The 26,368-nt window shown below is 42.9% G+C and overlaps 1 protein-coding gene and 1 long non-coding RNA gene across 3 annotated transcripts in view; both read left to right on the top strand.

Annotated features, from left to right (window-relative positions):
* LOC127526771 (uncharacterized) overlaps positions 1 to 26,368 on the top strand; it is a 266,618-nt gene that overhangs the window by 133,167 nt on the left and 107,083 nt on the right. The gene's annotated exons all lie outside the window — the stretch shown is intronic.
* The window catches only part of slc22a18 (solute carrier family 22 member 18), a 266,376-nt gene that overhangs the window by 137,451 nt on the left and 102,557 nt on the right, over positions 1 to 26,368 (top strand). For both annotated transcript variants that reach the window (XM_028825835.2, XM_028825836.2), the window contains exons 6-7: positions 20,287 to 20,402; positions 22,449 to 22,550. In XM_028825835.2, coding sequence (XP_028681668.1) covers positions 20,287 to 20,402; positions 22,449 to 22,550 — 218 coding nt within the window. The remainder of the gene's footprint in view (positions 1 to 20,286; positions 20,403 to 22,448; positions 22,551 to 26,368) is intronic.

Genomic DNA, 26,368 nt, shown 5'->3' with positions numbered 1-26,368 from the left:
AATAACATAATGTTTAGGACAAAGCAATGGCAGGTCTATTAAAGCCATTGTATTTAGGACTTTGTTGCATAATCCCTTGCATGCAATGACTGCTTAAAGTCTGCAATTCATAGGCATCAGCAGGTGCTGAGGATCTTCTCTGGTGCTGCTCTGCCAAGCCTCTAATGGAGCCATCTTCAGCTCCTGCTTGTTTTCTCTTTAGCATATGGAAGGCCTGCTCAACTGGATTTAAACTGGGTGACTGGCTTGGCCATTCAAGAATTTAACATTTTTTTAGCTTTGCAAAACTCCTGTGTTGCCTTTACAGTATGTTTGAGGTCATAATCAAGAGTGAAAGGGAAGGTCTATAGGACAGTAGTGAGACCAGCTATGTTATATGGGTTGGAGACGGTGGCAGTGACCAGAAAGCAGGAGACAGAGCTGGAGGTGGCAGATTTAAAGATACCAAGATTTGCATTGGGTGTGACGAGGATGGACAGGATTAGAAATGAGGACATTAGAGGGTCAGCTCAAGTTGGACGGTTGGGAGACAAAGTCAGAGAGGCGAGATTGCATTGGTTTGGACATGTGCAGAGGAGAGATGCTGAGTATATTGGGAGAAGGACATTAAGGATAGAGCTGCCAGGGAAGAGGAAAAGAGGAAGGCCTAAGAGAAGGTTTATGGATGTGGTGAGAGAGGGCATGCAGGTGATGGGTGTAACAGAACAAGATGACGAGGACAGAAAGATATGGAAGAAGATGATCCGCTGTGGCAAACCCTAATGGGAGCAGCCGAAAGAAGAAGAAGAAGATCTTGTTGTAGGATGAAGTGCTGTCTAATTGGTTTCGAGGCATTTACTGGAACTTGAACAGATCAGATATTTCTACAGTATATACCTCAGAATTTTTTGTGCCACTGCTATTCAGCAGTTCCATCATCAAATAAGATACGTGTGCTAGGACCTGTAGCAGCAATACATGCCAAAGCCATAACACCCCATCATAATGACATAAGAAATCTGACAAACGAGAGCAAACTATTCAGACCATCAGACTCGTTTGTTTAGCTAATAAGCTAAGGCGGCCCAATATGTCATCCAGATTTTTCTTACAGGTTGTCCATACCAATCACAGCAAATGTGCTGTACCTATTTTATATGTTAAAGAAAAAAGTTGGACCGCAATAAGCGGTTCAAGTGCTGTAAGCCGTGGTTTGAGTTGCACATGCAGGTGCGAAGGTGGCTGCAGAATTTGTCAAGAAATTGTGACAAAAATACAAGCCTGTTTTTGAAAATAAAAGTTGGGATGCTGGGTAAAATGTAAATAAAAACAGAAAGTGATGATTTGCAAACCATTTCATTGAAAATTGACCAGACACAACATAACATTTTTTTTGGTATGTGATTGAACAGTAATATTTGTGGGTTGCCTTAATGACCACCCTGCCTGGTGGGAGCCATATGTGTTTTTTTTTAGGTGTTGCATACCTCTATATGGTTGGAATACCAGCAGGTGAGGGGGGCACCAGTGGAGGGCACTGAACCTTCAACTTATACTCCCTTTGCTGTTTATAGTGACAGCGGCTACAAGCCCAATATGTGAAATTATTTGCATATTTATATGATTGACAGGTGATATGACTCACTCAGGGTCCTCCAGTGAGTCAATGAAGAGAACCAAACCTGTGATTTTATATGGCATCCTGCAGTAGAGTAGTAACCACGCACTCAACGTGCTTTAGATGGCATCCAGTCATTTGCTTATATCTCTGTCATTGTAATATTGGCAGCTGAAGTGATCCTTCAGCACTTGGTGAGGCAGATCAGGGGTTGAGCTCCTTGCTTGAATCAAATGACCTCAGGCTAAGTTTTCAACACTGGCTCACCTCACCTGTGTGTGCACTCACATTGTATGAATATACAATCAACTGCACTGTTCACCAGTTATCTCATTATTCAATTATTCAGTAAATTGCTTTGGCTGAAAAACAATACAAAAAATACAGACTTGTGTGAACAGAATGAACATCAGTTGTCCCAGATGTCTGATGGAGTTTATAAACATGTCTGCCAAGAATTCATAGCCTGCGGGACTTTGTAAGGGTTAGATAGATTAAATTAGATTAGATTAGATTAGGTAAACTTTTTAAATGTCACGGGGGAATTCAAATACATAAAGCAGCAGAAACATAAAAAAAATGATACAGACTCACAATTAATTGATAAATACATAAATAAATAAATCAGGGGTCCTCAATCACGGTCCTGAAGAGGCGGAGTGGTGGCTCTGAGGCTAGGGATCTGCACTGGCAATCGGAAGGTTGCCCGTTCGAATCCCATAAATGCCAATAGGGACTCTGCACTGTTGGGCCCTTGAGCAAGGCCCTTAACCTGCAATTGCTGAGCGCTTTGAGTAGTGATAATATATATATAGATATATAAATGCAAAGAATTATCTATATATATAATTCACTAAGACCATGGCAAGCAAGACACACGCAAGACAGAGCCCTCCAGCCTCGCTCTCGAGGCATGAGCACTGCGCATGGTGTACACACGACAGAGCCCCGCCCGCCAACTCTAAGACCATGGGGTGCGCACGACAGAGCCCCGCACGCCAACTCTAACCCTCCTCCCACGTCATGGGATACGCACAACCGCGTCCACCCTCGCAAACTGTTTTACACACTGCATACAGCGATTCCCATCCGCGACAAATATGCTTCTTCTTAGATGGTTCTGCAGGAACAGGGAAAACCTTTGTCTACAAAAACCTGATTCATACCATACTAAGAGCATAGTGTTTTTGTAGGCTTGCCCGCCCGCCCGCCTGACTGCAACCAGCATTCACCGCAATGTACTGCAGTGTGAAACTATCACAGCTGCTACCTCACAAACTGTCCTTATTCCCCGGATATCCCTGTATAATTCACTAAGCAGGCGACCATGGCACACATGACAGAGACCATGGGATACACTAAAAGCAGCCGGAACCGAAAAGAATAATGAAAAGTCAACGTGGCTCAGAGGTGGACTGTAGCAGAGACAAAAGCGACTGAGACGGAGTTTGGTGAGGTGTTGCGTGCGGGCACATGAACATGACACGGGAGAAGGGTTACAGTTGGCGGGCGGGGCTCTGTCGTGCGTATCCTGTTATCAGTCACGGACAATTGTATGTTGCTCTCTCCAGAGTTCCATCTTTTCATTCACTCACAGTCATATCCTCAAACCCACCCCATTTGGACAACTGTGTCTTTCAGGAAGAGTTCATCCATCAATAAATAATTATGCGGCGTATGCTACGGGTTGGCTAGTTATTATTATTATTCCAACTAGTTTCCTAATTAGAAAGCAGTCCATGCTGATAATGAAACTTGGTATCGAACTATTTAGTTATCCAAGAGCAATTTTAATTGCACTGTAGAGTTTCCTTCAGTGAGAACATTATCTGTGTGTTTTGTGGACAGAATAGATTTAAACTTGATGGTCCTTCCAATTCCCCTCTCATTCATTTCTAAACATTTTTTATCACAGATACGTCATGGTAAGCACGTTAGCTGGAGAGCTGCATCTCATTATTAACTAATGTCTGATTAAGAAAACAGGCAACAAATAAAACTTAAATGCAGCTGCTAAAATCTAAAATGGACAAGTAAGGGTTTTGAATGGTAGCAGGCAAGAGAACTAAAATTAAGCCCAAAAAACGTATTGCTTTAGTAGTAAACTAGGGGGCTCCGCCCCCTGCTCGCTTCGCTCGCCAACCCCTGGTCTTGGGTAACCCTAAATAGATTTGAAAGAGATTATTGTCGGCGTAACCCGAAATACATTGATGAATGTATGAGATATGTGCCTGCATTGCTTGCGGCATTTCAGACGCGCGCTGTAGGCGCCTGCATTCATTGATTATATCCAGGCGGGCTTATGTTTGTATCTCTGTCAGTTGTGGTCTTTCGTTTTGAACTCGTGCCTGCTTTGCTTCCGCAGTTTCTGACACGCGTTGTAGGCGTCTATGTACATTGTATTTGTTCATGCGGAGCTGTTTGGTTTTGGAGCCGAGACAGTTTTGCTTCCGCGGTTTCAGACTCGCGTTGTAGGCGCCTACGTCTATTGTTTTTATCCATGCGGGCTCGCTTTTATAGCTCCGTTAGTTGAGCTGGATCGTTTTGGAGCCGTGACCGTGATTCCATTAGTTATCCGTTGTCTACCGTTAGTAATATGGATAATTGCACTTACTGTTAATATGGAGCGTTTTCTGTGGTTGTACCGTTAATAATGCATCACTGTAATGTGATTCACATATGTTATATGGTTTGGACGTGTGAGGATGCCGTACGTTTAATACGGAGAGTTCGTTTATTCTCATTCTCTGTGTAGTGTGGACGTTTAGTTCAGAAGCGCGTTGTAGGCGCCTGGGCCTTTCGTACTTTCTCGCGCCTTCCGTACTACTTTTGTGGACCTTTGCGGACGCTGTAGTGTCTTACGTGTGACTCTGGGGTGCAGTGCAGAATCCTCTTTTCTGTGTGTCTGTGTCGTTAGTCATTAGCTATGGGCACGTTGTTGCTTCATGTCCTATTCAGAAGCGCGTTGTAGGCGCCGGCGCCTTTCGTACTTTCCCGCGCCTTCCGTACTATCTTTGTGGACCTATGGGGCCTCCGTATCCTCTTCCGTTTGACTCTGGGGTGCAGCGCAGAATCCTCTTTTTTGTGTGGCTGTGTCGTTAGCTATGGGTGCGTTGTTGCTTCATTTCTCATTCACGTTAGTTGAGCTCTTAAGTTTTTGGGCCGTGACTCCTTCGTTCGTGGTGGATAAGACTTCACTTGCGGTTTATGAGACGCACGCTGTAGGCACCTGCGCAGTACGTCTCATGGTCCCATCGCCGTGTACCTGCGTCCATATCCGGTTTATTCTCGGTTAGTAATATGGATAAAAGGGTCCTAATTAAGAAATTGGTTGAAGTGAAAAGCTGCAGCCATGGCAGGCCTCCAGGACTGTAATTGAGGACCTCTGATCTACAAAGGAACTAAAATTTGTCTTTGATCAATAAAGGCACTCACAAGGCATGGAGTTAAACACCAACTTTCATTATCAGCAAGGACTGACTTCTAATTAGGACTCTGGCTGGAATGAAAACCCGTAGCCACTGCGGCCCTCCAGGACCCTGACTGAGGACCACTGCAATAAATAAATAAAAATAAACTTAACAAGTACATAGAGTGGAAGCATTGAATTGCCTGATAGCAGTGGGCAGAAAAGACCCCCAGAGGCGCTTCGTAGCACACGGTGGTGGAATGAGCCTGTGGCTAAAAGTGCTTCAAGAGAACGCCTCCTCCATGAAGGCATCCAATTTTACCATCATTCTCTTTCCCATTACAGTTTCCAGTGTGTCCAGGGTCTGCCCTGTGATGGAGCAGGCTTTCCTGATCAGGTTGTTCATGTGTTCTGCTTCTTTTGTGCTCCGGTTGTTTTCTCAGAAGATTTCAGCACAGAACACCACACTGGCTACTTTGAACTGGTAGAACATTTCCAGCAGCTCATTGCACACATCAAAAAACCTGAGGTCTCTTTAGCAAGTCCAGTCTGCTCTGGCGCTTCTTGTCCAGAGCCACTGTATTATCAGACCAGTCTGCTTTGTTGTTTAACCGCTTTAGCGTTCCATTTTTTTCTCAAAAAAACATGTAAAAAGCATTGCATTTTTGGCTTGAAAAGTGACACGTTTATTAAATCTTATCTTTTTACTGTAAAACATGCAAAACATTAAAAGGACAAAAGTCAGAACTGTAGAAAGTATAATAATGATACAGATCATAATAGTGATGAACAATAATAATAATAATATGAACAGCACACTGCACATGTGCAAGGTTCCCAGAATCCCTTTTGGTTTCACTGTCTGAAGACCGATTCACCCCGTCGTCACTGCTGTTTCTTACGAGATGCCTTTATGAGGCTAGGAGAGGATGCATCTACACCGTTGCCTAGGTAACAGTCTAGCCTGACGCCTATGTAAGACATGTAGCTGTTGCCTGAATAACGCTCGCCACTAACGTTGTTGACACTTTTACAGCCTGAGTAATCCTCGGGTCTTACATGAGACTTGTCTATACCGCTGCTTGAGTGACACTCGGGACTAACGCTTTTAGCATTGTGTTTACAGCCCGAGTGACGCTCAGGTCTAACGTGAAAGAGGTTAAGTGAACCCCCCAGGTACTTGTTGGTGGAGTACGGGTGAGACTGTGGCATGGATTCAGTTGCCAAATCGGACACTTTCAAAAAATTGGTCATGTTTTAGTCAGTATGGACTAAGATCCATCCATCCATCCATCTTGTTAATGTGCTTATTCAGGAGAGGATCGCAAGGCTGCTGAAGCTTATCCCTGCATTCATTAGATGCAGGGCACGAAAAAAGAGGGTGCCAGTCCATCACAGGTGGACAAAGGTGCTCTTTAAATATTTGAGAATGAATGGGCACATAATGCAGTAAATATGGGAAGTCTGGGTTGAAACCAGGGCCTCACTCGGCAGACGTATAGGAGCTGGTGAGATAAACGGAGATCTGAGGAAGTAGGAGAAGAAGAAGAAGAGTTAACATTCAACACCGCAGAGATGATTGAGGTGGTCATTGTTATTGTGACGTGTGAGTCATTGTCTTACACTCCAAAAACACGAGGCTGAGTCACAATCTTCAGAACCATCAGCTTTATTAACAACCTCAAACAGGAACAGCAAGCATTTTTTATTCAGGTGGGAGCTACCACTCTATAACACACAAACACAGTAAGCAAGCAGTGGCTTCATTAGTCATTCCGCCTCATCTCCCTCCTTCAGACCAGGCTCTGATAATCCTCCTCCTCAGGTTGGTCCCACGGCTGCGGATCAGTGATTGGGATCGGATTATCCTGAAGGAGAGGGTACAAAGAGAAAGTGGGCCTAGTCATTGCCTGAATTAAAATACCCCCCTATATCGGTGATTGGTCCTTGGCTGATGTATGCTCTGTGCGGAGAGCTGTGAGCGAACTCGTCATGGTGATGAGTTTTCTGTGGCTGACTGACTCTCTAATGTGTGACAGGACCGTGAAGGCGCTGTTGAAGCAGGTCGTATAGCACGGCGGGGCTGCGTACAGTTATGTTTTTGTAATACAGTTCACCCCCAAAATTCACAGGGGTTACGTTCCTAGAGCACCCGCGAATTGTGAAAAACCGCGACTTTTGGATGTGGTTAAAAACTTCCTTTTAAATGCCTATTTTTATAGTTTAAACCCTAAATACAGTATGCCCCCAAAGAACCTTAATTTCGTTGCAAACTCAGCTTAATACATTAATACATTACCTAAAAACAGAATGTAAAGGTAAACCCATCTACTGTATAGTACTGTACTGCAATGTCTCCCACGGTGCTAGAATGTAAAATACCGATGTTACCGCTATACATAGTGTAATTCATGCAAGCGCATTTTCTTTGGTATGCGCTGTTATTTTATTTTGTATAAGTAGAGTAAATATATAATAATTGCATTTAATTAAAATACAGTAAAATGTACGGGTACTCATCAATGATGAATGATTTTGATGATGATGATGAAGTAGCTGTGCAGTACGACGCAGAGGATTTAAAACTCCTCGGGTGGCACCTCTTCTTCAGGCGCTTCAGGAGGAGTCGTATCTTTGGACAGGTGGTCTTCTTCTGGTGGGGTTTCGTGTTGGCTTTTCTTTATAGGTTTCAGGAACATTGTGATGGGAAGTTGCTACATTGTCTCCTATAGCGAACTGCTGGTACAATTTCGGTGCTTTCTCATGGATGATATTACCGTCCAAGGGGATGTTCTTCTTCCTGCAGTTTGTGATTCCATCCTGACGATATTTTTATTCCTTACGGTCATTACCTTTTTGGCATTATCACAAAGAACTTACAGATACGGTACTCCAGATCGCTGCTTCGTTTTTCTTTATGTAGCGTGCGGTGCTTTCATTAATGCCATAGTGGCACGCTACTGCAGAATAACTTTTTAGTTCCCAGAGCAAATCCAGTAGTTCAACCTTCTCCTGGAGTGTTTTAAACTTCTTCTGGCGCTTAGGCTCAGTGCCAGAAGCCTTAGAAGGTGCAAGGCGTTTAGCGACATCTTGTGCGTTTAAGAATAACAAAATGAATACAATAACAAAATGGAAAACACAAGGACACTCACCTGGAGACGTGTCACAGGGCAGCAGTCAATCAGCAGCAAGAAGAAATGAATAACGTTCTCGGATTGGATACTTTCACCATCCCAAACCGTGTTTCCCTCAACAGTTTCTTCCTGTTCTGTCTACAGCACAGTATTGCCACGAAAAAAGCCATAAAAAATTGCGGAGGATATTTGCGCTTTCCGCTAATAATTAATAGTTAGGTTCTAAGGAAAAATCCACGAACGGCTGAGGCCGCGAACCCTGAACTGCAACTTCGCGGGGGTCTACTGTATCATGTTTCTTGTCCTTTACAGTGAAATTCTTACTTCCATGTCTCCAACAGACTAGTGACTGTATAAGAATTAATAGCAAGTGATGAATACAATTGCAGACTTTAAATACAACATCACATATATAAAGTGCCCTCAGAAGGTATTCAGACCACTTCAGTTTTTCATAATTTGTTATGTTGCAGCTTTATGCTAAAATCATTTAAATTACTTATTTTCCCTCCTCAAACAACACTGAATACCCCAGAATCACAAAGTCAAAACATACGAGGTCTGACAATTAAGTTTGTGAACTCATCCTAGAAAAAGTGCTACATACCTCATTGCTGAATATCATCAGTACAGTCGCCTTCAAAGTACACCCGCTGGGATGCTATGCACTGACGCCAGCACCCTCTCCACCCTTCAAAGAAATATTGGAACTCTAGAATGGCTATCAGAGCTATTGGTGTCCTGAATGTCATCAAAATGTCTTCCTTTCAATATTTCCTTAATCTTCAGATAAAGAAAAGAGTCATTGGGGGCCAGATCAGATGGGTAGGGAGGGCTGTTCCAATGCAGTTTACTGGCTAACAATTCCCTCACAGACAGTGCTGTGTGAGCTGGCGCATTGTCGTGATGCAGGAGCCATGAGTTGTTGGTGAAAAGTTCATCTTTTTCACACGGCCTTTTTAGCACTTCCAAATGGTAAACTTGGTCAACTGTTTGTCCAGTTGGCACAAACTCATAACGAATAATCCGACTGATATCAAAAAAGGTTAGTAACATCGTTTTGACTCTTGATTTGAACTGACGGAACTTTTTGGGTCGTGAAGAATTGGCCGACTTCCATTGTGCACTTGGATGCTTTGTTTCAGGGTCGTATTGGTACACCCATGTTTCATGACCAGTGATAACACGGCCCAGAACATTGTCTTGCCTCTCCAAAAGGTTTTGGCAAACTTCGACTCTCCTTTGCTTTTGTTTATTGGTGAGCTCCATTGGGGCCATTTTTGCACACACCTTTCTCATGCCAAGATTTTCAGTTAATGAAATCTTAACTGTTTCTCTATCGATGCTTACTTGGTCTGCTATGCTTCTCACTGTCAGCCGATGATTTTAATGCGCAATTTGACAAATTTTTGTCAGTTCTGCTTGTTACTGGCCACCCTGACCTATCTTCATCAGTGATGCTTTCTCTCCCCTCAGAAAAAACGTTTAATCCATTTGTACGCTGCCGTTTTCTTCATGGCATTATTCCCAGAAACTTGGACTAACATGTCCCTGATTTCACTTCCACTCTTGCCAAGTTTAACAAGAAATTTAATGTCTGTTTGTTGCTATAATGCAAGTTCCGACATTCTCGCAAACGGCACACACAAGAACACGCAACAACAATAATGAACGCCACTCAGCAAGACACCGCCACACGTCGACACAAACACAGCTGTGAGACACAGATATTCCAAGGTTATGAAACCTTACCGAGCTGTTTGTACAGTGCTGCCAACCTAAGCGCACGGTGGCAAGTTCGTGAACTTAATTGTCGAACCTCATATTTGTAGGAGTTTTTTGTTTGCAAATTTATTCAAATTTGAAATATCCCATTGACACAACTACCGTCTATACTTGCGGATAAATTCTTCCCACGAATAAGTAGGGACTTGATTTTACCGTATAATTTCTGGTATTTTATAATGTCGGTCGTATAAGTCAAATGCGGAAAACTCACGCTATTGGTCTAAGAGATTATGATATGCTAACACCCACCTGAAAGAGTAACCACGGAGCTCACGGGCTTTTTTATTATGTATTGTGCCTACGTAACCTCACGGTAATACCCGAACTGTTCTGAAGCAACGTTTGCACTGATTTATGTTTTTTGTATCTCACACCTTCATACACCTTTATCGTAAGAGCATCCCTTATCTACGATGGAACGTTCGATCAGAAGAAACTATGAGGCTGGTTTTAAATTAAAAGTTGTTGAAGTGGCGAAAGAAATTGGTAACTGTGCTGCTGCAATAAAATTCAATGTGTCTGAGAAACTGATGCAAGATTGGAGGAGGCAAGAAGATGTAAAAAAATAAAAATAAGTGTCACATTTTTGAACGGGCGTTTAAGTCGGGGTCTGATTTTATGAACGATTTTTCGGGTTTGAAAACCCGACTTATACGTGAGCATATACAGTATTCAGATCCATTGCTGTGACGCTTGAAATTTTGCTGATGTGCATCCCATTCTCTCAATCATCACTGAGCTGTCAGGAGACCACCTGTGGTCAATTCAATTGACTGGATTGGAGGCAAGCAGATTTCTAAAGAAGGTTCACAGTTGAGCAAAAAGCAAGCAATGATGTTGAAGGAATTGTCAGCAGAACTTAGAGATGGGGTTGTCTCAAGTCACAGATCTGATAAAGGCTACAGAAAAATCCCTGCAGCACTGAAAGCTCACAAGACCACAGTGACTTCCATAATTCTTAAAAGGAAAGAAGTTTGGAACAACCATGACTCTTCCTAGATCTGGCCATCCGACCAGACTGAGCAATCAGGGGATTAAAGCCTTAGTAAGAGAGATGACCAAGAAAACCTGATGATCACTCTGCCTGAGCTCCAAAGATGACATCTGGGAATGAGAGAAATTTCCAGAAGGACAACCACCACTGCAACACTCCACTCACTTGGGTCTTAATTGCAGAGTGGCCAGACAACAACATTTATTTCTATAGCACGTTTTCATACAAATGATGTAGCTTACAAGATGAAGAAAGAAAAGTTTATAAAAATATAAAAATAAGATTAGGCAATACTAAGTAACAAAAGATAAAAGGATGTGTGGAGTACAAGTCACAGGAGGTTCTGCTCAAGCTTTATAACACACTGGTGAGGCCTCATCTGGAGTACTGGGTGCAGTTTTGGTCTCCAGGCTACAAAAAGGACATAACAGCACTAGAAAAGGTCCAGAGAAGAGCAACTAGGCTGAGTCCAGGGCTACAGGGGATGAGTTATGAGGAAAGATAAAAGAGCTGAGCCTTTACAGTTTAAACAAAAGAAGATTAAGAGGTGACCTGATTGAAGCGTTTAAAATGATGGAGTGAATTAGTCCAGTGGATCGAGACGGTGACTTTAAAATGAGATCATCAAGAACACGGAGACACAGTTGGAAACTTGTTAAGGGGAAATTTCACACAAACATTAGGAAGGTTTTCCTCACACAGAGAACCACAGACACCTGGAATAAGTGACCAAGTGGTGTGGTAGACAGGAGGACTTTAGGGACTTTCAAAAGTCGACTTGATGTTATTTTAGAAGAATGAAGTGGACAGGACTGGTGAGCTTTGTTGGGTTGAATGGCCTGCTCTCGACTGGATTGTTCTAAAGTTCTAACATAACAACACATGAAAAAAGTGAAGAGTTCTGAAAACGTTCTGAAGGCACTGTACAAGAAACACACATCTGGTTCGTATGAGCTGCTGTTGACTTGAGGATGCTGTCCTTTCCATAATGAATATCAGCGCAAGTCTTTTTTCTAGTAATTTGAGCACTGGCACTTAAATTAAGATACACCAAGAGTCAGAGCTTGGGATCGAAAAGGTCACTTTTGCTATATAGTGCATTTCCAACATGACTATCATCTCAAGGCTTGGAAGGTGGGTTTTTTTTTTGTCGGATGAGTGAGCCCTAGCACATGAAATCCCTGGTGTTTGGGATTTCTAGTGGTGCAAATGTGATCTTTTGTGAGAAAAAAATGCAAAGCCCCGAGCTAAAATGTTTGCAGAAGTGTCCTTTAGCTTCCTCTGAACTGTGAGGGACTGAGACACAAAAGAGTGTGGCTGAAGTGAAATGGGCAGGCAGAATTGAGGTAAATACCCTGAAGTGGACTGGGAACCAAAAACAAAAGCTAAAAGAAGCGAGCGTGTTTTGTATTAGGAATTTGTTTAAATAAACGATATTTTTTTTTTAACCTTTTGTAATCCCTGTTTCGATTCTGGATCTGCACACAAATCTCGGTCGACTCTGCTGGCTATTCTTGACGTCTCATGGTTGTACCATAAGAGAGTCAGAGTTTCAAATCTGACACAAATCACTTGGCTCCTCCAAAATCTCAAATGAGGAGACATTTCCTGCCTGTCATCTCCAGTCTCTCAATCCTTTGGTTTGCAGTGCCATTTCTAATGCCCAATGTGGTGGCCCCTTCCACCTTATGGCACTCTGAATTAATGTCCGTCTTATTGAAAGGAATTGATCTGCCTGCTTCCAGCTCTTGTAGCTCCGGGGTGTGAGTCTCTGTTGAATGAATCAGCCATTTGTTTTATTGTGCTCTGGCACATCCTCACCCCACTCACTCCATATCTTTTTTTTTTTTTTTAATAACTCATTGAATACTGCGGCTGTCTTTCTGTTTGGCCGCGGAGGTGGATTGATGTGGGAGAGAATGGCATTTCCTCTTCTGCGCTGGAGGTCTGGGAATTGGGCTCTGTTTGAAATCCTGACTTCCAAACAGTTCTATCAGTTTATCTGAAATATAAACTGAAGTTTGTGCTTGTTTGAGTAGTAGGGAGTGTGTGTGTGTATGTGTGTGTGTGTGTGTGTGCGTGCGTGTGTGTGTGTGTGTAGGGTTGATGGGAACTGATATTTTTGCGTATGACACTGAACTCTTTTATACTTCTTCCCCTGATGCCTAATTAGGAGAATGGTTGGCGCGTCCTGGATGGATAACTTGTATTATATAGTGCCTTTCATGTCTATCTCTCTATCTATCTACATACCTACAGTGGACCCAAAAAGTATTCGGAACCTTTCACTTCCTGCATACTTTATTGTGTGTAAATTTCATTTTTAAATGAACAACCATTAATCTACATTCAGTAGCCCATAAGGAGAAAGTGGAAACATGTTTTCAGAAAGGTCTACAAATGTATTTGAAATCAAAAAACTGAAGTCTCAAGTATTTTGGTTAAAATGTTATATATTTCACTTGAAAAGTCATTTGGTTATTTGAATTATTATCAGAGAATGTTATTCAGTGATTTTACAGGCCATTTTACAGGCTGTGCAGAAAATGGTCTCAACCAGCAGCAATGCAAAGCAAAGTCCTGTGCATTTTAACATGGCCATGAAAACAGATCTCAGTCTGCCTGTTATGACTCGCGGGGACTTCTTTCCATAGAATCCACAATATTGGCAACATTCTCTGAGGTACGGACTGAAGAATTTCTTGGTTTCGGTATTACGCCACTTGATCCTCAATTGCCAAATTGTGCGTGAGGTTAGATTAGATAATACTTTATTTTACAGAAACTCAAATAAAGTACATTTGTTATATTATATACATTTACTTATATATATTGTAAAACTCAAACAAAGATAAAGTGTTGGGGTACCACCTTGGTTGCCCAATATAATTGGATGACAAATAAAAAAAACAGCACACAGGAACAGCAGACTGAATCGAAACTGAAACAAGGCGGCCGATGTCCGGGGTCAAGTCTCAGGAAGGAGAAGGATCCAGGAGGACAGAGAGAGGCATTAGACCACAGCTCCATCCCCTGGTCCAGCCTGCAATTTCCTTTATCAAAGCCTTTAAGCTTCCCATGTACACGAGTGTGACTGTATACATATTGTGACACATGAGTCGGTGTCTTGCACCCCAAAGACGAGGCTGAGTCTCAGTACTTTATCAAAACCAGCTTTGTTCAACTTGAAACAGGAACAGCAAGGTTATTTATTGTAGCGGGATCTACCATTCTACTATACAAAGACACAGAAAACAGTCAGGTCAGTGGCCAAGTTTTAATGTTCCCTACGTCACCCATTGGGCGACCGGTGCTTTGAGCATGGCAGCGGTCAGCTTGTAGTTGTTTCTGTGGCACTGTGAATCTGTAGTTGCCTCAGCGATGGACAAGCAACCCTCAACAGACGTGGCAATCTCGCTTCTGTGTGTCATCCCGCTGGGGAAGGACTCAAAGAGTTCAGAAGTCTCACAATCTTAATGCATAATTCACCAGTCTCCTCACTCACTCACTCACTCACGTCTGTCCGAAGCCGAATGCGCAGTCGCCTTCTGTGCAGCTGCCCGAAAAACTTTAAGAGACCGACATCGCGGCAGGCGGCGGATTTACGGCCGCGAAAATTCAAAGAGAAAGGCGACTACGGCCGCAAAAATTCAAAGACAAAGGCGACTACAGCCGCGAAAATTCAAAGAGAAAGGCGACTTCGACTGACATCCAACCCCAACATCGCGGGAGGCGGCGGATTTACGGCCGCAAAAATTCAAAGAGAAAGGCGACTTCGATTAAAGCTCTAGAGGCCTGAAAGGCGATTTCAACTACAGCTCGAGGCCTAATTACGCATTCATTCAATACACCTATATCAGGTTTGTGGTGCTTATACTTATTACTATTGCACTCGTGCCCGTTTCATCTTACGTTGTTGAAACTGGCTCTTTGTCTAGTATATATATATAAATATGTGTGTGTATATATAGAAGTATATATAGTATGTGTGTGTAAGCTCTCCCATGTACACGGGTGTGACTGAATATATACGGTGTTTATATATATATATATATATATATATATATATATATATATATATATATGTCCTCACAGGTGGTGCAGTGGTAGTGCTGATGCTTTGCAGTAAGGAGACTGTGGAAGATTGTGGGTTCGCTTCCCGGTTCCTCCCTGTGTGGATAGCGCTTTGAGTACTGAGAAAAGCGCTATATAAATGTAATGAATTATTATTATTATTTATTATACACGGTGTGTATAAATATGTGTGTATGTATATATATATATATATATATATATATATATCTGTATATAAAAGAAAATCCTGGAATGGAAAGCAAATGCGAGGCTACGATACGTGATAATCTCGAAAGACATTTTAAAGACCCACGAGACCAAGGAGACTTGCCACAGTGCATCTCGCGGGGACCGTAAACATGAGACTTGGTGCCAAGAGATTGTCCCAGGGCCGTAGCAAAAAGGACAGCGGCTGTACAGGCTTTAAAAAGATCGAAGGGCAGCGCGACAGCAGCTACCCCAACCAAACGTGAGCAGCGTTATACATCCTACAAGAAAGAATTCAACCACGCCTGGGGCCAGTAATAAAAGACAGGTATTGCTTTCAGAACGTCACTCGAGACCAGGCAGTGAGCCATCATTTAAAAACAAGTCAACAGACCTCTAATCTAACAGTTGTTGGATTGCTTTTGGCAGGCAAGCATCATGTGCACTGAGCTCTTAAAACAACGACATGCGACAGGCAGAAGAGGCAGCTATCAAGCAGCAAAAAGACAGCAAATGATTCAAAGGCATATCCTTAGCGTACGTTCAGCCGCAACACCCTTCACAATACGAGCAGTATTATACGTCTGGGAAGAGAGAGATGTATACTCGTGCGGGGCAGGAAATAAAGAAACAAGTATTGTTTTTACAAAAGTTTTTTAAAAGTGAAAATAATACATATGTAATAATTCACAAGAAAATAACAATCTCTTTAAATTGTAGATTGCCTGCCTAAGGTAAAGTCATCCCTGATGAATGGGGACGTGGAAATGAGGGGTCCTTTCATCGGATTAGCACTATTTCAGATGTGGAATGGCAAAATGGGGGAGGCAGCTTGATGAATGAGGTCTCCAGGACTTAAAACAAATCCAAATCATATTATGTGATATCATCTAATGTGAAATTCTACTCCGAACTTCTAGAATTTTAATTTTTATACTGGATTGAGGATTTATTCTGTTCTGTGTACTGTACTGTATTGTATTGTATTGACCCCCTTCTTTTTGACACCCACTGCACGCCCAACCTACCTGGAAAGGGGTCTCTCTTTGAACTGCCTTTCCCAGGGTTTCTTCCATTTTTTCCCTACAAGGGTTTTCTTTTGGGAGTTTTTTCTGGTCTTCTTAGAGGGTCAAGGCTGGGGGGCTGTCAAGAGGCAGGGCCTGTTAAAGCCCATTGCGGCACTTCTTGTGTGATTTTGGGCTATACAAAAATAAATTGTATTGTATATCCGGCAAACCAAACACAGGGCTTGGCGAGTGAAGCGAGCAGGGGACGGAGCCCCCAGTATATATATATATATATATATATATATATATATATATATATATATATATATATATGGGATATTTTTTGTGTATCCCATGGTTGTTTTCCGGCAGTGTGAATGCCTCGAGAGACAGGGCGTCCTTGTTTGGTGAGTTGTTGCAGTTTGTGAGTTAAAAGCTGCGATGGTTTTACACGCTGGTAACAGTCAGGCGGGCGGGCAGGCGTTCTCGTCCCATGGTCTTAGAGTTGGTGGGCGTGGCTCTGTGAGTTGTCGGCGTATCCCATTGTCTTAGCGTTGGCGGGCTAAGAGTGGTTTATTTATCGTGCGTATTCTATGTTTTACACGCTGCATACAGCGATTCACATCCGCGATAAACATGCCTCTTCTTAGATGGTCCTGCCGCATCCACCCTCGTTCATGAAGCATACACACCGCCTGGTCATACACCTGCTCGCAAGATCAACTCACAAAGACCCACCCACCAACTCTAAGACCATGGCGTGTAAAACAGTTTGCGATGGTGGACGCGGTCGTGTGTCGTAACCGAAAAGAATAATGAAAAGTCAACGTGGTTCAGTGGTGCATGTGGACTGTAGCAGAGACAAACTCGAATGACGCCGTGTTTTGTGAGTTGCTGCGTCTGAGTTGGTGGGCGTGGCTCTGCGAGTTTTCGTCATATCCAATGATCTTAGAGTTGGTGGGCGTGGCTTCGTCCTGCGTGCTTTCATGGGTGTCTTGCTTGGCTGGCTGCCTTTACACAGCCTCTCCGCTGTTTTATAAACGAACGCCATATAAGGCCGTCCTTTCTCCTTGCTTAGCGGTTCTGTATTGTTTTATTGTTCGTTTATTACGATTGTTATAGTTATTGTGTAGCTATTTGAGACTCACTTTTCTGTTCAGGTACCCATTTCCTTTATGTAGTCCGCGGATTCTCTGCTATTTTTTGTTCGTTTATTACGATTATAGTTATTTATTGATTCCCTTCTTTAGCTGACTGCCTACTCATATAAGGCGCTCTGCTGTTTTTTTGTGAAGCAGACTTTGCACAGCTTCTCCGCTGTTTTATAAACGAACGCCATATAAGGTCATCCTTTTTCCTTGCTTTGCCAAGGAAGCAGCCTTTTTATTTAATCAACGGGTTCTCCGCTGTTTTATTGTTCGTTTATCACGATTGTTATAGTACTCTTTGTATACCACGTTGTTAGTTCAGCACTCCGGTTGTAATATGACCAAGATGTGCAAGCTTACTGTTGAGAATGCAACGTATAGTTGTACAGGAGAAAAGCAATCTTGCCTCAAATAAATGGCAACCTTTTGTAGGTCTATGAACTATTTAATGTTAGCTAAGACCCGGCACTTAAAAGTTTCTCGCTACAGCAATTTTAACTCCGTTACAAAGTGATCCAAAGTCTCGTTTATACCTCGTGTCTTCTCATTAAACTTGTATGTCGCGAATATGGTATTGCAAACGGCAGCAGGAGCGTTTCTATAAACTTAATTTAAACTTAATTTAAACCGTGCTTTGTTTCCGCAGTAGCTGCACTTATGAATATGCTTGTATGCGTCACTCGCTCGCTTCTTATTGTTTCGCTGCCTTCTCAATTGTGTAATGAATGTTTTCTTCAGCGCTCTTTGGGGCTCTTCCTTGTTTTGTACGTGCTGCGTTCACAGTCAGTTCACGTGATTACGTGGGAGGCATGATGACGCGATACGCAACTCCGCCTCCCACGGCCATTAAGCTGCGCTCTATTACAGTATATGGACAAAAAAAAGGTTCCAGTTATGACCATTACGCGTAGAATTTTGAAATGAAACCTGCCTAACTTTTGTAAGTAAGCTGTAAGGAATGAGCCTGCCAAATTTCAGCCTTCCACCTACACGGGAAGTTGGAGAATTAGTGATGAGTGAGTCAGTCAGTAAGTGAGTGAGTCAGTGAGGGCTTTGCCTTTTATTAGTATAGATACTGCTCAAAAATTAAAGGACCACTTTTTAATCAAAGTACAGCATCAAGTCAATGAAACTTCTGGGCTATTGATCTGGTCAGTTAAGTAGCAGAGAGAGTTGTTATCCCAGCAAGTGTTTTTGGTATTATTGTATGGGCCATATCTGGTTACAGAGGGTGGATAGGGTCCTTAGAGTTACTGGCTTGTTTGCTGATTTTCTCCAACCTCCCCTGTGCCCTTGTTGACTATCAAGTTGGGTTAGGCCCTGGGGGACGTGATGTTTGATCCTCGTCCCTAGGGCTCCCCTAGCCCTGAAGGCTTTAAGTTAAGATTAGGTTCTGAGAAGTAGTTTCCTTGCCTCTAAGCTTCTGGGGCTTCTCCCATGGCCTGGTGTGCTGTTATTATGTGGGCCATATCTGGGTACAGCTAGTGGATAGGGTCCTTAGAGTTATTGGCTTGTTGGCTCTCTAGCATCCCCTTTGGTCTGGTGGGCTTTGAGTTTGCAGTATTGTGCTGGTCACGGAGTCACCAGCCCTCGTCATCTAGATTCGCCAATGGAGTTTTGCCCAGGCCATGGAATCGTATGGCCCTCGACATCCAAGCTTGCCACTGGGGTTTGGACCTCGCCACAGAGTCACTGACCTTAATCTTTCAGATTCCCCTGACTCTGTATGGCTTTGAGTAAGGTTAAGGACTGGGAAGTAGCCTCCTCACCTTCAAGCCCTGTGGTGAACTGGTAATTCTGAACTGGTCCATGATGTATGTGTTAGTGTGTGTGTGTGTGTGTGTGTATATGTGTGTTTTCACCCTATGATAGGCTGGTATCCTGTCCAGGGGTTTTTCCTGCCTGCGCCCATTTCTTGTTGGGATAGGCTCCAGCTGCCCTGTGTCCCTGCCCTGGTAAACAGATTTAGATGACAGATCAACAGATATATAATCTGCCTTACCTTTTACAATTCCAGTTCCAGATTAGTTTACTGTTTCAGATTTAGCTCCAGAGTTTTTTTCTAATTTTTTATGTTATCTACACTATTCTCCACTTTTTTTTGTCCAGTAGCCACTCCTGTCAGTACACAAATCTTCAGCAGTCAACACGAGCGATTGAAGCGTTGGTGTGCGTGTGCCTGCGACTAATGCCTGCCCTGTACAAACAGCAGTGTGGAGGTCTGAGCAAATCTCCATCACACATCACACTCACCCCAAGAAAAAGTGTTTAAAAAACAAGAAAAGTCACATCTGATTGTTTGATGAAGCAAATAAGTAATTGAAAAATGTGGCAGATTTCAAATCAGTTAACTAATCCTCGAACTAATCAGAATGTTAAACCATATGTACATTTTCAAATTTGTAAAAAAGAAAAGAATTTTCCACAATTATAATAAGCAGACAAACTAACTTAAAATCACAACATTTTCTGTCATATAAATATCATTAACAGTATTTGTGTTCTTGGTAAGTGAGACCATATATTGAAACTTGATTTTTAAAACAATTTTTTTGGCATGGGATGTGATGTGAATATGCAGCATTACAGTTGTAACTCTACAAAATGCAATTGTTCTTCATGGTTTGTCTGACTCCTCCATGTCTCTCCATTTCTCTTTATTTGTTTTTTATTTTTCCAAGTGCTTCAGTTTTAACCTACATCCCAAAGACATGCAGATTGGGTGAACTGGTAATTCTTAACTGACCCAGTGTGTGTGTACAGTATGTGCCATAGACTGGCGTCCTGTCCTGTCTTCTTCATGATAATCTCACCTCCCAATAGACAAATAGATAGAACTTTATTTGTCCCCGGGGGAAATTTGGCATGACCTCGAACTTGATTTGAAAATGTTCCCTTGCTTTATATGTTCTTGTTTCTTTTTTTCAGGGAGTCATTTGCTGCCTTTGCAGCCGCAGCAGGGAGTCTTCTCAACGCCCTTGTGGTAATGAAATTAATTCCCAAACACACCAAGAGGCAGACTCCTGAGGAAAGCTCCCCGGGCAGTAAGTGTTGTCTACATGTGTTATAATAATAATAATAATAATATATTTTATGTATATAGTGCCTTTCCCATGCTCAAGGCACTTACAGAATATAAGAAAGAACAGCAGAGTATATAGTATATAGCATTGTACAAACCAGATAAATAAATAAAGAAGATTACGACAGTGAATTCACAGAAAAAAAGCCTAACAGACAACATAATTGATGGTCTCACACACACACACAGGTTACATGAGCATCTTGACATGGAGGTAAACTGAGAGAGGGGTAATAAAGTCAAGTAGAGCTAAAAGCCTTCCTGAACAGATGAGTTTTGAGTTGTTTTTTAAAAGAATTCATGGAGTCAGCTGACCTGATTAATTTTGGTAGGTCATTCCAGAGTCTGGGCGCTATACAGCTGAAGGCCCTGTCACCCATGGAGTGTAGATTAGTGGGGGGCACAACAAGATTGCCAGAATCAGAGGACCTTAGTGGGCGGGCAGGCACATAGTGATGGAGAAGGTCACTGATGTGGTTTGGTGCAAAGTCATTTAAGGCTTTGTAGGTTATTAGTAGAATTTTATATTCAATTCTGTAAGACACAGGGAGCCAGTGGAGATGGAGCAGGATGGGTGTGATGTGCTCGCTGTTGCTGGTCCGTGTAAGGACTCTTACAGCTGAGTTTTGAATAAGCTGGAGCTGTGATAGAAGATTAGAAGGGGCACCTGCCAGTAGGGAATTACAATAATCGATAATGTTATAGGACCTGTGGACCATGGTTTAGCCTGGCTGGGGTTCAGAGCCCTGTTTCCTGTCATTTTGTATTTATTTTTGTGCAATTTAATTATGTTAATGTTGCTTTTGTTCATTATGTGCGTTAGTCTTTGTTTTTGATCTGTCAATCTATTGTTTTGTGCCTTATCTATCTGTCTATCTATCTATCTATCTATCTATCTATCTATCTATCTATTTTCCAACCCGCTGAATCCAAATACAGGGTCACGGGGGTCTGCTGGAGCCAATCCCAGCCAACACAGGGCACAAGGCAGGAACCAATCCTGGGCAGGGTGCCAACCCACCGCAGGCTATCTATCTATCTATCTATCTATCTATCTATCTATCTATCTATCTATCTATCTATCTATCTATCTATCTATCTATCTAGTTCCTTTCATATCTATCTATCTATCTATCTATCTATCTATCTATCTATCTATCTATCTGTCTATCTATCTATCTATCTAGTATATAGTGCCTTCCATCCACCCATCCATCCATCCAACCCGCTATATCCTATCTACAGGGTCACGGGGGTCTGCTGGAGCCAATCCCAGACAACACAGGGCGCAAGGCAGGAAACAAACCCCGGGCAGGGTGCCAGCCCACCGCAGGGCACACATCCACACACACACACACACTAGGGACAATTTAGGATCGCCAATCCACCTAACCTGCATGTCTTTGGACTGTGGGAGGAAACCCACGCAGACATGGGGAGAACATGCAAACTCCACGCAAGAAGGACACGGGAAGCGAACCCAGGTCTCCTTACTGTGAGGCAGCAGCGCTACCCCCTGTGCCACCGTGCTTCCCTATTTTACATCTGTTTCTCATTTATTTATTTTACCAAGCAATATTTGGATGATAAAATGTATTTTCATATACAGAACTGTTGTTTTATCATTTTCTGTAGCATTTTCAAACTCTATTTTGCTTATGAAATGTTGTATTATTTTATATCTAAAAGTGTGGTGGTATCGTTTGTAATGTTTTACGTGACATGTCTTTTATTTTGAAATGCTCTGTGAATGAAGCTCTTATTTTGAAATGTTCTAAGTGCATGACTAAGGTATTGTCTTAGGCCGCTAGTTATAGTTATGCTTGTGCGTGCTGGTTGACTGGGTAGTCTGCACTGTGAAGTAATCCCATAAATACATAGGACCTCTTTTGTGTCCCCCGTTGTCAGCTGTGTTACTGAATGCAGACTTTATATTAGTATCATTAGAATGTTCCAGTAATTCGCTATGTAAGCTAAACTGACTTGAGTCCTTCCTTACATTTCCCAGGGGGCCGATCTGTTTTCAACTTACATGAGATAATGGGCTTGATGAAGCATCCCGGGGTTATCAAGATTTTCACAATCAAGATCATTTCAGGAATCCCTACAGGTACTGAGACATTTCACCTGCTCTTTTTTTTTTAATCCTTTATCCTTGGCTGGATAGTTTGAAAAGTAGAGTCTGTCCCACTCTGGAATGTTCTGACACTGAAAGACAAATAAAGTGATGGTCCATTGAACATGGCAGTTTAAACAGACTGATGTAGTTTAAGTTTATTTTAGGTTAAGCTGATTGTCATGTGTACAGTGTGCAGTGAAATTCTTACTTGAACATCTAATCAACGTGCAGCTCAACTCCAACACTTTGGCATTTGATCAGTGATTATAACTAGCCAAACGTGGATCTTATCTTGAAACTTCTGGCTTGGTATCCTCTGTAGGATACCATGACAGTATGAACACAGAGTAGAATTCATGCCTCCTTAAGTGATGGCTGTGAAGTGAAATCGGCATAAAAAGAAAATATGGTGGGAGGCATTAGACGCTTCAAAAAGAGACCTGCACTTCAGACCTGAAAACCACATCCACCTGGGACTCACATATATTTGATATCCACAGACACATGTGGCGTCCTACTTCACCCACAAATGGCTATAAATAAATCCTGCACCATTGAGTCCCAAACACCAGACACAACTACCTCAGATGTGATTCCAGGGTGAAATAACATTATTTTATTAAATAACTAGGGAGACAGCCCTGGCACCGGGAGCACTCCCAGGTCGTCAATAAAAAAGGACTGCACTCCCTTGTCCAGGTGAGTCAGAGCTGGGAGGAAGAAAAGCAACACTCGACTGGAGGAGGGCAGTGCGGTGGAGAGAGGAGAAGTGAATTGGAGAAGAAACGTCAACTTGTTTTTGTGCTTAATACTGAGGTACTGTGTAATAAAACACCCTTTATTTGAACCCAGGACTGTCTTTGTGTATTTGTGTTTGAGGTTTGGGGCTTCTGGCACCCCTCGCCTTCACAATAACAAATACATGTTGTCACACATGTGAGCCTGATGATCACCATCTAAGCTCTTCCCAGGTATTGTAAGAGGACGCTATATAGCGCCCGATCCGACACAGATTGGACACGGGAGCCATGTGTCAAACAAAGGAAGAACTTTCAATTTTTCTTTGACTGTGGGTTACGCCTTCCCCGAACCCACAGACACAACACAGTCCCAAACACTAAGCACACCAGTAAAGCAAAAGCACTTTCTTCTCCTTGGCACCACCACTCCTCCCAAGCAACCTTGTCCTCCTCCACCCGACTCTGGCCACTGAGTGGTGGTCGCTGGCTCCTTTTTATTGGGTACCCGGAAGTGCTCCAGGTGCTTGATTGGTGACATCTGGCTGCACTTCCGGGTAAGGCGAAACCAGTGCACAAAAGGGGCCAGCAGCTCCTGCTGCAGCACCCCCTGGCGGCACCTGTGGAACCCCACAGAGCTGCACAGAACTCCAACCCCCATCTAGCATCCAGGGGGAGATACTGGGCTTCCTACCCTTGTCCCCCTGGCAGATGTGGTGAAGTGGCGTCCCCACCAGGCATGGACTCCGGCCATCCATCGCAGTATGTAGTACCACTCAGGGCTTAGGGGTTGCTGCCAATAGCCTTGTCACATTCTTCCTCAACAGCCAGAAGGAAGTGCCCAGTGTGGGCATTTGAACCCACCCATTATTTTCCCAGGCTGCTTTCGTTGTTATTTCATGCCATCATGTGTTATTTTTGTTTGAAAGAAATGTTACTAATCATGGAGGGCCGAATTGGGCCCCCAAACTGCTTTTTGTTTATCGATCCTTCTTCCCTCGATCACCACAATGTAAAAAAAAAGCTAAGAACTGTGTCCATATTGTGTAATACACTGTTATACTATGTGTTTTTTTATTTAAGTTGTGAGGGATGGCCGGCCATTCATCCCGGCCAATACCCCCAGGCCGGTAGATGGAGCTCTCCTTGCAACGTGGAGATGCCCTGAATTCCAGCAGGGCATCATGGACTATGGAGTTTTAATACACAGCCCTGCTGGATAACGTCGGGGCTGCCAGGAGTCGCTGCAGGGAGGCTCAAGGACTTATATGTGCCCTATAACCCGGAAGCACGTCATAATCATATGACCAGAGGGAACGACGTGTTTCCGGGTTGAAAAGAAGGACTTTTTATCTGACCCGGAAGTGATAAGAAATCACATGGACTGTAAGATGGGAAACACTTCCGGGTCAGGGAATATAAAAGGATTGTGGGAAATCCCAGACGTTGAGCTGAGCTGGGTGGAAGGGTGGCAACGCGTCTGGGAGTGGAGGATTGTGTTAATTGTTTGTTGAAATTATTATTATTTGAGTATTGTGGAGTGGAGGGTGCTTTGTGCACATTTATTATTATTATTATTATTATTAATAATAATAAAACTATTATTTGGACTTTTATCTGGTGTCTGACGTCTAGTCTGAGGGTTCAAGGGGTCACGGAGACCTTAATCTGTCACAAAGTTTAATGTCACTGTTCTCTGTGCCCACTGTTATGGACTCATTCATACAGGCAGACCAAATATGGTACACAGGGCACAGCATCTTCATTTAGAATTGCCGAGCCAGGCACAGGACTAGAGAGCCAAAGACAACTGGACAATTGAATAGTCAGCCTAAAGACAGACTAGTATATTTCTGTCTTCTGTCAGTACACCATCTTATTTCCTTATTGGGAGTATAAGAACTATAGGTAGGCATTGTGCTATTCCTGTATTTTTTGAAGGTGGGGCTGGAATCCTTCCTGCCCCTGTATGGAACTAGAGAAACGCACCCTGCACATGGAACAACCAAAATAAAAGGATGGACCAACGACCAACACTTTGAAGCTTCCGGGCAGAAGAGTATGTCTTCCGTCCAAGGCCGAGCAGAAGATTATGTCTTCTGTCCGGCTAAAATCCTTTCAGCGTGGCAACAAAAGATGACGGAGTGCACAGATCAAGAGTCCCACGGCTTGATATGTCTGTCATAAGCTTCCTGTTTGTAATGCCGCGTGAAACCGTCAATAAAGAGCTAGAATTATCCTAACTTGTCGTGTAAGCTTGTAACCGTCATTTTGCATGCTGAGTGGGATAATATTTTTTTATTTAAATTCAGGTTATTAAAACGCCGCAATTGAAAAGAACACATTTCCAGAGAGCTAATGCCTCTTACGGAAACATACACACTTATTAAAAAACTGAAATCTGCCTAAAACACCTCTACAGATTTTTTAAAAGAAGGGATTTAAGTACAGTTGTCCCATACAGTACAAGGAGCAATACTGTCAAAACAGACAGAATTATAATATTACTAAATTGTAAACATTATAATGCTCTCAAAAATGTGGACTGAAAGTATTATAAAATTAAGATGGTTTCTAATTATGGAGGAGATTAATTAACATTTTTACTTTGAGTAGTGGGCGGCACAGTGGCGCAGTGGGTAGTGCTGCTGCCTCTCAGTTAGGAGACCTGGGTTCGCTGCCCGTGTCCTCCATGCGTGGAGTCCAAAGACATGCAGGTTAGGTGCATTGGAAATTCTAAATTGTCCCTAGTGCATGGTGTGTGTGAATGTGTGTGTGCCCTGCAGTGGGCTGGCGCTCTGCCCGGGGTTTCTTTCCTGCCTTGCGCCCTGTGTTGGCTGGGATTGGCTCCAGCAGACCCCCGTGACCCTGTAGTTAGGATATAGTGGGCTGGATAATGGATGGGTGGACTTTGAGTATTAGAATTGACTACTGCAGGGGTCGGCAACCTATGGCACACGATTATCTGTGGCACTCTGGTTGAATTGAAATATATTAAAAAAAACACATTTTAATTACAACGCACACATTCGCGCCCTCACTTACATTTTGTGTATGCGACTCACCTTTAAA

The sequence above is a fragment of the Erpetoichthys calabaricus genome, chromosome 2, assembly GCF_900747795.2.
Source record: "Erpetoichthys calabaricus chromosome 2, fErpCal1.3, whole genome shotgun sequence".
NCBI lineage: Eukaryota > Metazoa > Chordata > Cladistia > Polypteriformes > Polypteridae > Erpetoichthys > Erpetoichthys calabaricus.
This window is presented reverse-complemented; position numbering and strand designations above follow the sequence as displayed.